Source organism: Eptesicus fuscus, chromosome 22 (assembly GCF_027574615.1).
Source record: "Eptesicus fuscus isolate TK198812 chromosome 22, DD_ASM_mEF_20220401, whole genome shotgun sequence".
Taxonomy (NCBI): domain Eukaryota; kingdom Metazoa; phylum Chordata; class Mammalia; order Chiroptera; family Vespertilionidae; genus Eptesicus; species Eptesicus fuscus.
Window position 1 is genome coordinate 24,882,731 of NC_072494.1, and position 15,078 is coordinate 24,897,808.

Consider the following 15,078-nt stretch of genomic DNA (forward strand, 5'->3'; position numbering starts at 1 on the left):
CCCTCAGTCTGCTCCTGCTCTTTCTCCATCTCCATAAATAGCGGCACCACCTGGCTGCTACTCTTCATCCTCATCCCAATACCAAGTCCCCTACTTTTATCTGCAAAGCAGTGACTAACCTCAGCCCTTGTCATCGCTTATTGCAAGAAACGGATGACTCACTTCTTAGCCTCTAATCTAGTGTCCTACCTGCTTCGTTGACTCCACATAGTTTTCAGGACAAAGTTCAAAACACTTAACCCATCATCCACTCAATGTTTATTGAGCACTGACTATGTCGCCAGTGACCATTCTCAATGCTTGGGATAGAGTGGTTTACCACACACGTTCCTCAAGCAAGTTCTTCATGGAACTTGCATCTTAGTTGGCAGAAATAGGTCATAACCCGTTGAAAAAATGCAGCCCATGACATGATTTCAAGTTATGCTACGGTTCCTGACTGTCCTTGCTCCTCATGGACATCAGCACTGCACCTGCCACTATCATCCGGTTCTTCATCACATCACACTTCTTCCCACCTCCCAGTCTCTGCTTTTGCTGCCTGAAATACTAACAATAATAGTAACAAGAATGATGATGATAATGATGATGATGATAGCAAACATTTATGTAGTTCTTTAGTATGCTCCAGGAACTATTCTGAGCTTTTCAAATATATTAAAATAGATAGTCAAATCCTTGTGAGGTAGGTACTATTTTTGATCCCATTGTACAAGGAGGACATTGAGGCACAAAGTGATTAAGTAGCTTGCCTTGTTCTAGGGATTTGGGCTATCTCACTGAACAACATAGAGAAAGATGCCTGCCCTCATTCTTGTTGGAGAAGGCAGACAATGAACAAAATAAGTAAACTGTATACAATCTGCTCTATGGTGAAAATGCTGCAGAGAATAGTGAAACAAAGTAAGAAGGGTTGAAATGGGAATTGGAAGTCAAGGAGACTCAAAAGCCATTATCTGGGCCTAACTGCATTCCATGCCTTACTCTTAGGGCCATTTTTTAGTTATTTACATTTCAATATTTTTTCTTTATAAAGAAATTTGAATAGCTGGACCAATTTAAAAGGTTCAGAGGCAGTGAATTATGTTGAGATCAGCACTTAATATGTCCCGAACACTTTTTTCCTCTCTTCCTAAGAGCTTCAAATTTTTCTCATTTTTCAAATTTTATTGAGAAATAATTGAAATACATCACTGTATATGTTTAAGGTGTACAGCATAATGGCTTGATTTACATATATTATGAAATGATCATCACAATAGGTTTAGCAAATAACCATGATTTCATAGAGATACATTAAAAAGAGAAGAAAAATTTTCTCCTGTGATGAGAACTCTTATGATCTATAAACTTATCAGTTTTCTTATATGTCATACAGCAGTGTTAGCTACATCACCATGTTGTACTATGTACTATGTACATGTACATGACATCCCTAGTAATTACCTCATAACTAGAAGTTTGTACCTTTTGACCTTTGACCATCTTCCTCCAATTCTCTCCCCCCCCACCACCCCTCGCTTCTGGTAACCACAAATCTGACCTCTTTTTCTACGAGTTTGGTGGGCTTTTAAAATTAGATTCCACATATATGTGAGGTCATGCAGGATTTATCTTTCTCTGTCTGATTTATTTCACTTCGCACAATGCCCTCAAGGTCCACCCATATTGTCGCAAATTCTACTCTCACTTAGGCCAGCTGCCCTGCGCACGTTTCCTCCCTCTGGGAGATTTCATTTCCTCATCTATATTATGGGTAATCCTACTTAACCTCACAGAGCTGCTGTAAGGACTTAATGAGACCAGGGCCCCCCCACAATGTTTGTTCCCATCTTCCTTTCCCAGGCTCTTAAACTCAGAATCCCTCAGGCGTCACCCACAGAATCAATCGCCTCTTAGATCTGGGCTTAGTGTGTGATTCCTGGGGTTTTCTACCCAATGTACCTGAAATCTGGTCGCTTTATTCAGACTAATAGCAGGGGAGAAATACAAGTCAACATTAGGTCCAGATCTGTATATAATAGGGTGAGAAAGGAGAACAGATTTTGGATCCTTGCAAACCTTCCCCCAAAGTTCTCAAGCCCCACTCACCCATTATTCCCTCAGCCCACGGAGTGGAGCAGTCTCACATACACAGTGGCTTCCCCTAGCTCATCTCAGAGACTTCGATGAAAAGACTCCAGAATACGACTTGGAATGCATATGAAGTTATAAAATACTCATGCAAGCGGAAAATGGGCAAAAGTGAAAATGGCTACCACCCGATGATGTCTAGCTACTTGACCCCTTGTGCTGGTACAGGCAGAACTGGTCATGGCTGTGCTGTCTCTATTCAGAGGACAAAGTTCTATGGGCTCTGAAATGACAGCAGGCTGAGCCGAGACCAACCAACATGACAGAACAGCCCAACACCAGTTGGGTCCACCATGATGGATGGGGTCCACCCTTAGTCCCTGTCACCCTCTCTTCCATCCCACCAGTTCCCAGCCAAACGTGGGTCTTTCATCACCTGTGACGGGGAAGCTCACCCCTCTGTCCTGTGGGACTTGCGGAGGCCAGTTCCTCCACAGGACTCTCTCTCCCCACGTCCCCTGACCACACACACAGCCCATGGAGACAGGATCTCATGTGGGGGTTTTACTTTTATTTTACAAGAATATAACATGCTGTAACAGGAAACATAGGGATTGAGTACATCATCTGTATCTCGGAAACCAGCTCCAGTTGTCAACAATAAATAAATATTTCAATAATGAGGAATTCCTGACAGGCGCAGAGAGGTTCCCAGCTCGTCCCGAGGTAGAGCCTGGTGGGGGAGGGACACAGGCTGCCAGGTCCTGCTGAGATGCTCGGGGGTCGAGGCAAACTACAGTCACAATAATAAATAACAATAGCAATCACACCCATAGACAGTAACAAAAATAACATGCTCTGGCAGTCGTCACAGAACCAGCCAGACGTTATAACTTAAATAATTGTCTCCTGGAGGAGCTCACAGTGCAGCGAGAACAGGGCTGATTTCCCGGGCACAGGGGGCCACCTGGTCCGTCACCTCCCCAGCCTGGGCTCCTGCGCAGGCCCCGCCTCAGCAGGTTTGTTCAGCGATGCCCTGAGGTGACAGGCAGGTTCTGATTTTCCCAGTCCTGCTCTTCCAAGCAGCCTCTCCCTCTAACTCCACTCCCAGCTTCTGGGATCTGTCCAAGGGTCATTGTGGTCCCTCAACATTGCAAGTGCACCTCGATGGCGTCTCCCAGCAAGAGGCCCTGCTCACGTGTGGACCCTGCTGCAAACACAAGGTCAGGGACCACCTACAAGGTCACCGAGAGCACCAAGGTTCATTTCCCATGAGCTTCTCTTCGGGGCTCTCTGCTGACGTGGAAGGGGACTCAAAGGCCAGTGTTTGAGGTATAAAAATCTCCCTTGGGGCCAGCATCACGCTGGTCCCCTGGCCTTGAAAAGACTGTGAGGCTGGACACAGGAGTGGTAAGAAGTACAAGCTAAAGGGCCCCTGGGCGGCGAGGCAGGTGCGGCGGATGGAACGGGAAGGGTCCGCATCCAGGGCTCCCTCCTGTGCCCAGGACAGCCTGGGAATGAGGCACACGGGCTGTGCTCGGTCAGCTGTGCGACAGGCAACACCGCTGACCTGGCTGTCTTCCCTTCCATTTTTGAGTTTCCCTTTATTTACATTTCCCAAACCACCCTGGACTAGTTCCTGCCCCGGTGAGAGTGACAAGAGCCAGTGATACCTCCTGCACCACCATTCTTTTCCCCAGAGAGCACCACACAGCCGTGACCTTCCGCCCTTATCCACAGGTCCTGGGACTGGGGACGACCCTCTCATGCATGAAGTTCGGTCCCACAGTATCTGGAGGAGAGGCTGTTGCTTCCAAAAACAAAACAAAAAACAACACAGCTTTTCCTTCCCTGTCCTCTTGTTTGCTTTGCAGAACCTGCCTCCCACACAGGGGCAGCTGCCTCAGGGCTGGGTGACTCAACCTCTCTTCCCGGCTGGCTCCTCACTGCCAGGAGGCTCAGGTGTGTGAGGGCTCTGCTGAGCTGCAGCTGGACGGAGAGGCGTTGGTGGCCGAGGCTTGGGCCGCCAGGTCCTGGTAAGCGGGTGACTTCAGGAAGCGTGGGTAGGAGTCCTTCTCCATCAGGGTGCGTGTCTTCCCCTGAGCCACATCGAAGCACGCGGCCGTGGCAGCCTGCAGGTTGGTCCTGGTCAGCTCCCTGGTCTCGTGGTCTATGTTCACCTGTGGGAAGGAGGGCAAGCGCATGGGTGAGTGGGGGTTGCGGGGCACGGTGAAGGGTCCAGCAGGCAGAGGGAGGAAGGACTGGCAGCGGGGGCAGTGGAAGGAGCCCTGGATTCTGAACCAGGAACCCGGGGTCTCCAGAGTCCATTACTAAGTGGCTTTCAACTCTGGGCCTGCCCCCACCTCTGATCCAGTGTCTGCCCTCCAATCTCTCAGAATCCTCAAGCATGTGTTAAGACTGTCCACCTGCAACCCCTTTTCACCCCTTCCTCTCTAACAACCGCTCCTAGGTTAGTGCCAGAGCCTGCTAGCGGGTCATTCCCTCCTTCCTCCCTCCTCTTCCCTCTTCTCTCCTCCCGCCTCCCCCCCCCCCCCTCACCGTCCCCCCCACCCCCTAAGATGAGAGTCTGGTGGCAACTCTCATCTTGCCATGTCACTCAGAGGAAAGCCAAAGTGCGTGCTGGGCCCACGCAGCTACCTGGACTCACCCCTGGCCACCTGCCACCTGTGTGACCTCATCTCCTATTCTCTCCCCACTCTCCCCGCTCCACACAGGCCAAGGTGCTGGTTTGTGATGATGACAACACGCTCTGGCCTTTGCCCTTTCCTTTTCCTGTTAGGTGTTCTGTCCTCCCATAACTCTCATGCCTCTGTTCATGTGTCACCTTATCGGATCCCCACCTCTCACTTCCCTCTGTAAAATGGAAAGACCTCCCTTCCGTCCCCCTGTGCTCCCTCCCCTACCTGCTTTATGTTTATCAGAGGACTAGAGCACCCCCTGGCAAATGTTTATTTGTTTGATTGGTTGCTGGCACCTTCTCCCACTCAGATAGAGGCTCTGTTTGTTCACCGCTCTCTTCCCAATGACTATAACGGAACCTGGCATGGAATTGATGCTCAATAAATCTTTACAGAGTAATGTGGACTAGATAAAAGTGTTCAGAAAATAAAATAGAAAGTATGCCACTAAAAGCAAAGCATTACTCTCATCTCTCCACTAGGTGGCCCCATGTTCTTTAGCAAATGCAGGCGCCAGGCGGTGGAGGCCTGAGAGAAGGTTGCAAGTTCACTGACCACAGAGCTGCCCATCTGAGGCAGGCCAGCCAGGGGAGCGAGGCAGGTTACACAAGGTCCCTACAATGAGCTGGCTCCCCAGTGGTGTGTTTTGGGCTTCTAAAAATGGCTTAGTCTGCAAGAGTGGGTGTGGACAGATGCCAAGACACCTGCCAAACCCTTCAACCCTATCAGTGAGTCTGAGGGCAATGGCACCCAAGGGTGGCACGAAGCCCCCAATTCTCAGTGGGGAAGGAACAGGCAGGGTCTGGAGGATCTTGGGACACATCTGGGCTCTGACCTCTTTGGGGGCTTCGCTGCAGATGAACTCCTCAAAGATCCTGTGCGCCCGGGAGGCCAGCTTGGTAGCTGACCGGATCTTCTTGAACTCCTCACAGGCCAGCCAGAACTCCAGGTTCTCCTCGCTGAACTCCGTCTTCAGGAAAGCATGGAAGGCAGCCACCCCATCTGGGTTGGAGGGAGAGAGGAAGAGACTGGTCAGACTGAGGGAACAGCAGGGAATAAAAGAAGCAAAGACAGCCATTGCCGTTAACGGCTCTATTTTTAGGATGCAATTTTCTCGAACAAGGACCTGCCTTTGTATTCTGAATAGAGGCTGGCACACTAGGGGATCATTATTATTATTATTATTACTACGGCTGTTATCTTGCCCACCCCTTTCAGCATCTCTCAGGCTGGCCCCCAAGCGCATGAGCACACACGTGCCATCCACAGACAGACACCACAGGGTCCTACTCACTTTTACTGCTCAGCAGCGAGTCAAACGACTCTCTCCATCCCAGCACATCTTCTGAGAAGTTTCTGCTCAAAAGAAAAAAAGGCCAAGATTTTAATTTAAAGAAAAAGGCCAACCAATTCATGCAATAGCACAAACCCTAGCCAGAACTCTGATGGGAGTTGCCTAATTCACACGAAGACTTGCTCAGTGATTATTGGAGCGGACTCCTCCAACCCTCGGTTGCGGGGAGGGGGAACAGAAGTATTTTCTAGAAGGCAAGTCTGTAACCAGGAACCAAAGCCAGGCCCCGTTTGGTCCTCAGTAAATACCTTCTAAGACGCTCTCTTTGCTGTCCAAGATTCTTGCTTTCCCCCCTGACTCTCGGGGTGGGTATCGTTTTGTACATTTTCCCAAGGAAATAAGGGCCTCGTGAATAAAGGGTATGCCGCCCAGAACCCCAGAGCCTGGCACAGTTGATGTGCAATATGAAAGGGCTTCTAGGTAAGGCGCATACTCGTGGAAGTAGATCCATTGATTGAAAACTTCAAGCGTCTTGGACCCTGTCCGGGCCCTGGAGGCCTGTGCAGTGACATCTCCAGGTGGGAGAGTATGAGAACTGGACATTCGGGTCCTGGGGACGCTCATCTGTGGGCAGACTTAGAACCCTGGAGCCATCCTCCCAGTCACCCATGAGCCAAGCAGCCATAGCGGACCAGCAGGAAGCCCGGGGAGGGGTCACCAAGGTCCCCCCCCCCCCCAGCATGTCCTAGTTTCTCCTTCCCATGACTCCTTTCCTCAATCTGGCTCGGGCTCCTCTAGGGGCCCTGGGCTGGTCAGCAGGACTCACCGCTCTTTGCTGTGTTTGGTGCTCCCCTCGGACTTGCCAGCATTGCCAGCATCGGAGCTGAGGTCTGATTTGTGAAGAAAGATCCCCAGCCGGGTCTTGAACTCTTTGGCCCTGGAAGACAAAGCAGGAGCATATAAGGATTCCCCGTGTGCTCAGCCAGGGCAGAGAGGTTTATGGGGGTCTCAGAAGAGCTCAGGCTGGCGCCCCCTGAATTCCAGCCTCAAGGGTTCCTGGGAACTTGGCTTCTCTCCTTAGTGTCATGAACCCCCAAACCATGAAAGGAATGTTTGAGCCGGGCCTCCGGAGATCTTACACTGTCTTGAGTTTACAGCACTTCAGACACTTAAGTCACACTGCTCTCGCCCTCCGGGCTTGTGCTGAATACTTCTGGAACTGTGTGGAAACTAATTCCTCATCTTTACCTTGTCCTTCCCCGGCCACCAGCTCCAGCAAGGATTGGGGGCAGCTGAGTAGCCGCCTGGGAAGTGGGCCCATCCCTCACCTGCGGACTCCAAAACCACCTCCCCGCCTTCCCAGGGCCCGAGGAGGCCACGCCCCTAGGTGTGGGCTAGCCAATAAGAACCAAGTGCTTAAGAAAATTTAGGGGTCCGGTTCGGCCCGGAGATGCCAACGTGGTCTTCAGCGGGTCACCTGAGAAGGACTGCCATTTGTCAGAGGCTCGAGAAGGACAGTAAGCAGCGGTCCCTGTGTTCCCGCCTCTCTCCCCTTGGCTCGAGTGCTTCTCTAAGGTCCTAAGGGGAGCAGCTGAGCAAGTGGCACCCAGGTGACCTCTGCCTCTCCCATCCATCGTCAGCATCCTCTCATCCCGCCCACCCTGGTCCCCAAGCCGGCGCCCCACTGGCTCCGGGCGGCGGGACAAGCCCCTCTTACCTCTCCAGGCAGGTGGTGGGGAAGGCGGACAGGGTCCGGCACATGGCTGCGGGTGCAGGGCAGCACGTCGCGGGGAGATGGGTGGCGGGCTCCAGTGGGCACGGCAGCGCGAGAGGCAGAGGGTCCGCTGCGGCTGATAACTCGCCGGCTCGGGTTGGGTTTTTCAGGCTGCACGCGCGGAGCCCGCGATCTGGCGGCTTTTATTCTCTCGGAGGGGAGGGGGCGGGGCGGACTGCTCGCCGCCGACCAATCCGAGAGCGGGACTGAGCGCCGCCGAGGCAGAGGCGGGGGCCGCGAGCCGAACCCCCTGGGCGCCGGCGCAGGACTGCACCCCGCCACCCGCGTGCAACCTTCACACGGGGGTGCGGCGGGGAGGGGGGGTCACACGGGACGGCCTTCCTCCGGGCAGAGAAGTCACAGGAAGATGAGACGCGCACACCCAGTTACAGGGGAAAAAAACCCGCTGGTCTCTGGTAAAAGCTGGAACCAACGCAGAGATAGAGGATTCTCGTAATGGGGTGAAGGGTCTGGGAGGTACACATGGTGTGGATCACAGCCTGAGCCTGTTGGGCCCTGAAATGCAACCCCGGGCTAGAGAGCATCGTGATTATACTGGTAACTGCCATTGACTGTGCCCCTAGCCGGATGGCCACCCGGCTAAGGAAGCCCTCTATCATCTCATCATCACCTCCTTTTGATAAGTGGAGAAACTGAGTCAGAAAGTGAAAGAGACTTGCCTGAGATGCTAGAGTTGGGAATAGCGGACATAGGGAGGGAGGTGAGGACTGAGGGAGCCCCTTACTAAGACAGGTTAAATAACTTGCTCCGAGTTACACGGTAATGAATTTACTGTTTCCCACTGCTTCCTCCTCAAAAAAAAAAGAAAGAAAGAAAGGAATCTCAGCACCTCTGTCACTGATGAGTGATCCTGGGTATAAGAGCTGCTGATTCAGTGTCCTGGTCTCTGAGATACAGGTGATAAATGCTTCCCCTGCCTCTCTCCTCACCTTCCCATCAAGGCCATACAGCCTCCCTTTTTGCCCCCAGCTCCCTCTGGGGTCGCCATGAGGAGGTTGCTTGCGGGGTTGCCAGTGTGGCGTTTAGAGCCAGATCCTGGCTGCAAATCATGGCTCCACCATTTACTGAGGGAAGATCTTCCTTGGGCAAGCCTCTTCACCTTTCCCGGCCTCGTTCTCCTCCTCTCTAAGATGAGAACATGAGATGTGTATTTCATAAGGTGGGTGTGAGGGGTAAATAAGCTAATTCTTAGTTTTCGTTTCCCAGGAAACAGGAAATTCAGTTCCTCTGAGGCAGAGACTTGCTGGGCAGAGTTCTCAGAACTCAGAGGAGTGAGGGAGGCTGGGGTGGGCAGAGGGAGGAGGTGAATGCTACTGGTGGAACAGTCCCTTGAAGCTGTCCCCCACTGAAGCAAGGGTTCAGATACCCCCACCTCGGCCTTTCATTGGAAGCCGTTGCCCCAAGAGATGGCCTTATATTAAACAAGGCAACTCTCTCTCTCTGTCGAGGGGAACGCCTAAAGAGACTGCACTGGGGATGAAGGCCTCGGTCCCAAAGAGGGGATTTGGGCGGCATGCCAAAATAATAGGTGTTATTAGCACCTGCAATAACATGTAAGGCTCTAAGACTGAGAAGGCTAACCCCTATTTTTGTAAAACTACTGTTTGAAATTCTCTGCTATTAGATGATCCCTTATTCTGTGAGTCAACTCTTATTATTTTTAGACGGCCCCTTACTCTGTAAATTAACTTTGCTCTCTAGCTGCTTGAATAATAGGGAAGATAAACTTGGCTGTCTGACCTTGTAGGCTAGTCATCTAATGTAAGGTCCGGAAAAACCCTTATTTGGGAGACAAAGGGGGTGGAAAGATATAAATAGGGAAAGCTTCCTCCATGTTTTTGGTCATAAATTTGGGAGACATCTCTCTCTGGGCCCACTGGCGTAATAAACAGCGTAACTCCATTTCTCTGGTTTTTCTCCCGTCTTCTATAAGCATCATTTCTTCTGTAACAAGATCAGTGCTCAGCACATGGTCAGCACTCACTAAATGTTAGTGCTCAGTTTTACTTAACACAGGGATTGCTAGACAGTAAGGAAAAGTAAGTACTGAGTTTTGTGTCTTTTGGAAGTGAGGTTTTTATTTCATAAGGGGGCATCTAAGAGTTCTATTCCTCAGCAAGGCCTGGAAGTAAAGGGTTCAGGAAAAAAGAGAAACAAGAGGAGAAACGGTTCCCCACCTGAGAGAGCTCAGTGAGAAGACCCAGAAAAGCTGGTGGGGGAAGGAGAGGGGGAAAGCACTGAGGGGTGAGGAGGAGAAGGCCTGGGAGGTGTCCTGGAGGCACTGCTAGAGCAAGAGGCCCAACTCAGAACAGTGTGTGGCTTCCCTTGTCCAGGCTGATCCCCTCGTTGACCAGGGCCTGCAGCACCTGACCTAGTTCGTCAAAACACAACGCCCTCTGAGGAGCCAGAGTCAGTGCTTCCCCAGCCTCCCGGTTGGTTAGCGGGTTGGTTAGTGGAGCTCAGGGGGCAGGTACAGCGGCATCTCACACATGGGCAGCACCACCTCAGCTCCCAGCATCCACCCTCACCCCCGTCTCACCAACTCAGGCTCTTACGTAACTTTCTCACACGTCCAGGGCTGGATCCGTGTGGGGCAGGAGATGGGTGAGGGTTGGGAGGGGCAGTGGTGTGCAACCAGACAATGGAAGGATGTCTTTGTGAGCATCTGTTTCTCAGCACGGCTTTCATCCACATGGGACGCCGCCCACCCGGCCCGTCTCTGGTCTGGAGAAGTCTCAGCCGGGGTGAGGGTTGTTGTTTCACCTGGGGCTGCTCAAGCCCCAGGGCAGCTGCCAGGTGGGCGTGTGGGTGTGTCTGGGACAGCTGTTCTTCAAGGGACAAAAACGAGTGTACGGGTGGATGAAACCCCAGTCTGGCCCTCAGCGGCACCATGTAGGAATGAGCCGGGACATGGCCACATGATAACAATCATCGGGATTATTGCAGAGATCCTCCACAAACCTCTTCTTTTCTGCTTCCCTGCCACTGAGCCAGAGGAGCTTTCTATTTCCCATTCTGCAGACAATCCAACGGCTGTGCCCAAGCCGCCCTCAGTTAATTGTTCTGGAACTGAAAACAGCTGAACCCTGGGCCCGTGAATCTCCAGATTCCTGAGCTAGGTCTGTCTCCCATTCGACAAAGAAAGCAAAAGAGACAAAGGGAAGGTTGCATGGGGTGCAGGCCTGCACATCCAATCCGTGAGCACAGAGCTCCCTGCTCAAGATGAAGAGCCCTCCGGTGGCCATGGTTACCTCTTCGGTTTCCTGGCAGAAACTTCTTGAAGTTCATAATTTATCCCAAATTCCCTTCCCAGCAGGTAGGTCGGTTCATAACTGCAATTTCGGTAATGACTCGACAGTTGCTGTAAATCCAGAAGGATGAGCTCACCTATGAATCGCACTGGCTGTGACGGAACCTGACCTCATTGCCCAGCACTCTCAGCGCAGCTGCGTTTTCTCCGATGGAGGGTGAGGGGACACAGCTCTGCAGCTGGGCCTTCTGGGGTTCAGGATGAAACATCTCACTGCGACCCAGCCACGTTGCCTTCCATCTCCTTCAGCCCCTCTGACCCCCCCTGCTCCACCCACTCCACCAAGGCAGAGGTCTAGATGGGCCCTTGGTTGAAGACAGTTTGAGGAGATGAAAATACTTCCTGGACTTCCGATTTGGCACAGACAATCCCTACATTGGTCTAGATCTCCTCATTTCAACCATCAACCTACCAATAAGTATTTATTACGAATTGACTATGTTCCCAAGTCAGTGGTGGGAGACACAGCAGCCTTTAAGGCTCTTTCCTGCCTTCACTGACCTTATAACTGAGCTGAGGAAACTAACGTTGTGGGGGCGGGTAGAGACTGGGGATGAAAAGAAACCCTTGCCTGGCCTTGCAACAGATGTTCAGGGAAGGGAGGGAGCAGATAGGGCTATGGTGTTAAATCAAGGGGCGGGTGGCTTGGGAAGTGAGAGGGTTTGAGAGCCATGGAACAAACTGGACACACAGGAGGGAGCATGCTTCAGGAGGGAGAAGCAGCTAGGAAGAGCCGTAGTTTGGGGGTACAGGACAGGTGCAGAAAGATTTAGGAATTCCTGACACACAGGCAGAGGTGCCCAGGCTTGCGAGGTTTAGAAACATAAAAGTGGCTGGATGAGGAGGGAGAGAAATATTCTTGGGGGCCCTTGCCCAGCTGGTTGTGACAAAACTGTGGGTGCCCTCCCCTCCCGGGGTGAGGGAAGTTGACGGAGTTCAGCCTGGGTGTAGGAAATGACTCTTTTCCCCTGATTCTCCTTTAGGGCACTGGGTGCAGCTCACTTGGATGATTCCTCTCTGGTTTTTCTCCTCTTTCCTCCCTCCCCCCGCCCCTCCTGGCAGAATCCTCATGGGGTGGGAGTGTGGGAGACCTGCTTCTCTCTACCCAACCGGCCAATGGACCCCTAGCCTCCAAGGCAGGGCAGTCCCAGCCAGCGGTAGCCCCAGTCCCATGGGTGCTAGGAACATGTTAGGAAGTCTCTGTATGGCATATCAGGCTCTACCCACCTGATCTCGGGTCCTTCCCTTCATACCCTAAAACCCAGCCAAACACGGCAGTGAGCAGGTCACCACAGATCCATGCTGCCTGGGACTACAACCCCCCCCCCCCGAGGCCCCTCCGCTCCCTGTACAACTCATTTTAAAAGACATTTTCCAATAAACTAATTTTATTTATATACTAGAGGCCCAGTGCACAAATTCATGCACGGATGGGGTCCCTTGGCCTAGCTGGCTATCGAGGCCGATCAGGGCCATCTTGCCCAGTCCCAATTGGGGCCAATAGGGGCTGGCCAGCCAGGGGGAGGCCACGGGAGGTTGGCCAGCCATGAGAGGTTGGCTATGAGAGCACACTGACCAGGGGGCAGCTCCTCCTGCATTGAGCATCTGCCCCATGGTGGTCAGTGCACATCATAGCAACCAGTCAACCCGTCAAGCAGTCGACTCGTCATAAAGGTCACTTAGACTTTTATATATAGAGATTGACATATAACAAAACACGAAGATCTCAAGCGTTCAGTTTAATTATTTTTGGCAAATGTATATGCCCATGGAACCAATCCCCGGTCAGCTACATAACATGTTCATCACTCTAGAAACCTCCTTCATGATACCCCCTTTCTCAGGCAACCTCTAGTCTGATCCTAGAACCCCAAGACTGTCCTTGACTTTTCTGCTTATTTTTGAGGCCAAGCTCAAACGTTCTTTCTCATCACCTCTTCAGCCTCTAGCACCAGGCCCAGGTCAGTGTATTTGCTGTAAATGCCGGCTGGCTGGCTGGCTTCTGTGTCAACACAAATCATATTAACTAGCCTTTGTTGAACACTTACTATGTGCCAGGCTCTGTTTTGATTTCCCTGGAATTAGCTTTCCATTCTCATGATGACCCCGTAGGATGGGCCCCTTCTTGTCCTCCTTCTACACGGCAGTAAGCTGGGGCACAGAGTGGTTAAGTAACTTGCCTGTGGTCACACAGAGAGTCGGTGGTCTAGCTGGGTTGTGAGCTCAGAAAGTTCAACTCCAGAGCTTGTGTTCCTAAGCGTACACCCTGCCAGCTCGCTGTGTGGAATCTTCTAAAACTCAGAATGTGCTGCCCATGAGAGCAATAAAGCATAGCTTGGGGAATATTGACAATTCATCCTTCTGTCCTCTGAAATTCTCCTGGCTGTATTGTCTCTCTACCCTCCCCCCCTTCTCTGCTCACCCCATTCCCCTCCCGTCAGTCACCTTTTCCACATTTGGTTTGCCCTTAGCTGTGTGTCATCCCTGGCCCTGGACTTTTCGGCTTCTGCAGGCCCTTGTGGATACAGTTCCGGAACATGGCTGCGGAGAGCCCCTTGGTCTTCAAATTCCCCCGGTTAATATCTGGGCTTTAATCTCGGTTAAAGCGGCTCAGCCTGCCACCCATTCCCAGTCTCTTCCCCATCCCTCTTCGCCCACAGACGACCTAGACCCACCGGGAAGCAGCCCAGGGAGCTGCTAAAGGAGGCCCAGCTTCAGCTCCCAGAGCCTTTGGGATGTGCGGGGCCCGGGGACCTTTCTCCTCCTCACCCTCCTGGAGCCTGCGTGTTTATGCTGTCTTGGTGCCCCGTGCTGGCTCTGTGCCTGGTGTTTTGTGTTCTGCCGCACCCACGTGGGCTTGTCTGCCTGAGTTCTCCCTGATGCCAGTGCCCAGGGTCCCCCCAGCGTGCCTGTCCTGGGCCTCTCCCCAGCCGGGCCCCTGCTGCCTCAGCTCTCACCTGCAAACACTTTGCTGTCATACCAACGGGTCCCCCTAAAATCAGAGACGATAAATGAGCCCCTAATCCTGCCGTTCCAAAATGGGAGAATTACCTGGGCATTCTTCCTCCTCCTCCCCCTCCCTCCGCTCCCCACCCCCTTCCTCACTCCTTATGACTGTCATTTTTCTGGGAGCCTCTCTCTTCCACTCACTAAGACTTAGAAACAAAGTGGATCAAAGTCTGAATGTTTCTCATGTAATGGGTCAAGGGAGGCCCCGAGAAGCCGCTGAGAAGGAAAGATGAGAGAGCAACAGGCGGGGCCTGGGGTGTGCAAATGACTGAAAGGCGATGCTGACAGTTGGAGTTTCCTGTTCTCCCAGCAGAGGAGTGAGCATTGCTTAGGCCAGAGCTAAAAAGGCGGGTGGCGCTGCCCTCGGGGTGCCTCTCCTCGCAGGAAACAAGCCTGGGGAGCCCAAGGAGGCCACCCCGAGTGTGTGTGGGGGGGATTCTCACCAACTCTCTCTGGCTACCACATTCTCCAACAGGGCACCCACCACCAGCGCTGATAGGCAGTGCTGCAGAGCAAGAAGAAGGCACGTTGCTCTCTCGGGGAGACTCTGCGAACAGCCCAGTGGGTGTGGCAAGGGGTACAGGGATCTAGAACAGGCGGAGAGGAAGCATCATTTTACTCTCAAACTGCATGTGTGTGTGTGTGTGTGTGTGTGTGTGTGTGTGTGTGTGTAACTGAAAGACCCTCACAGAGGGAAACCTCACAAGCAGCAGTTTATTTTTTTTAAATATTTTTTTATTATTGACTTCAGAGAGGAAGGGAAGGGGAGAAAGATAGGAACATCAATGATGAGAGAGAATCATTGATTGGCTGCCTCCTGCAGCCCCCCGTCCCCCCGCCCCGCCCCGACTGGGGATCAAGTGCAACCCAGGCATGTGCCCCAACCAGGGATCCAACT

At 52.3% G+C, this 15,078-nt stretch overlaps 2 protein-coding genes across 2 annotated transcripts in view; one reads left to right on the plus strand and one right to left on the minus strand.

Moving 5' to 3' along the window:
- The window catches only part of RGSL1 (regulator of G protein signaling like 1), a 70,888-nt gene extending 66,859 nt beyond the window's left edge, over positions 1-4,029 (plus strand). The window contains exon 24 of the mRNA XM_054711451.1: positions 3,948-4,029. The gene's annotated coding sequence lies outside the window, so the exon portion shown is untranslated. The remainder of the gene's footprint in view (positions 1-3,947) is intronic.
- Positions 2,625-7,942, minus strand: RGS16 (regulator of G protein signaling 16). The gene is made up of 5 exons (XM_028152133.2): positions 7,784-7,942; positions 6,893-7,003; positions 6,067-6,128; positions 5,608-5,774; positions 2,625-4,253 (listed from the first exon to the last, which is right to left on the minus strand). The coding sequence occupies exons 1-5, from the start codon at positions 7,825-7,827 to the stop codon at positions 4,032-4,034; spliced, it is 606 nt and encodes a 201-aa protein (XP_028007934.1). The 5' UTR covers positions 7,828-7,942; the 3' UTR covers positions 2,625-4,031.
- Positions 7,943-15,078: the final 7,136 nt, after the last annotated feature.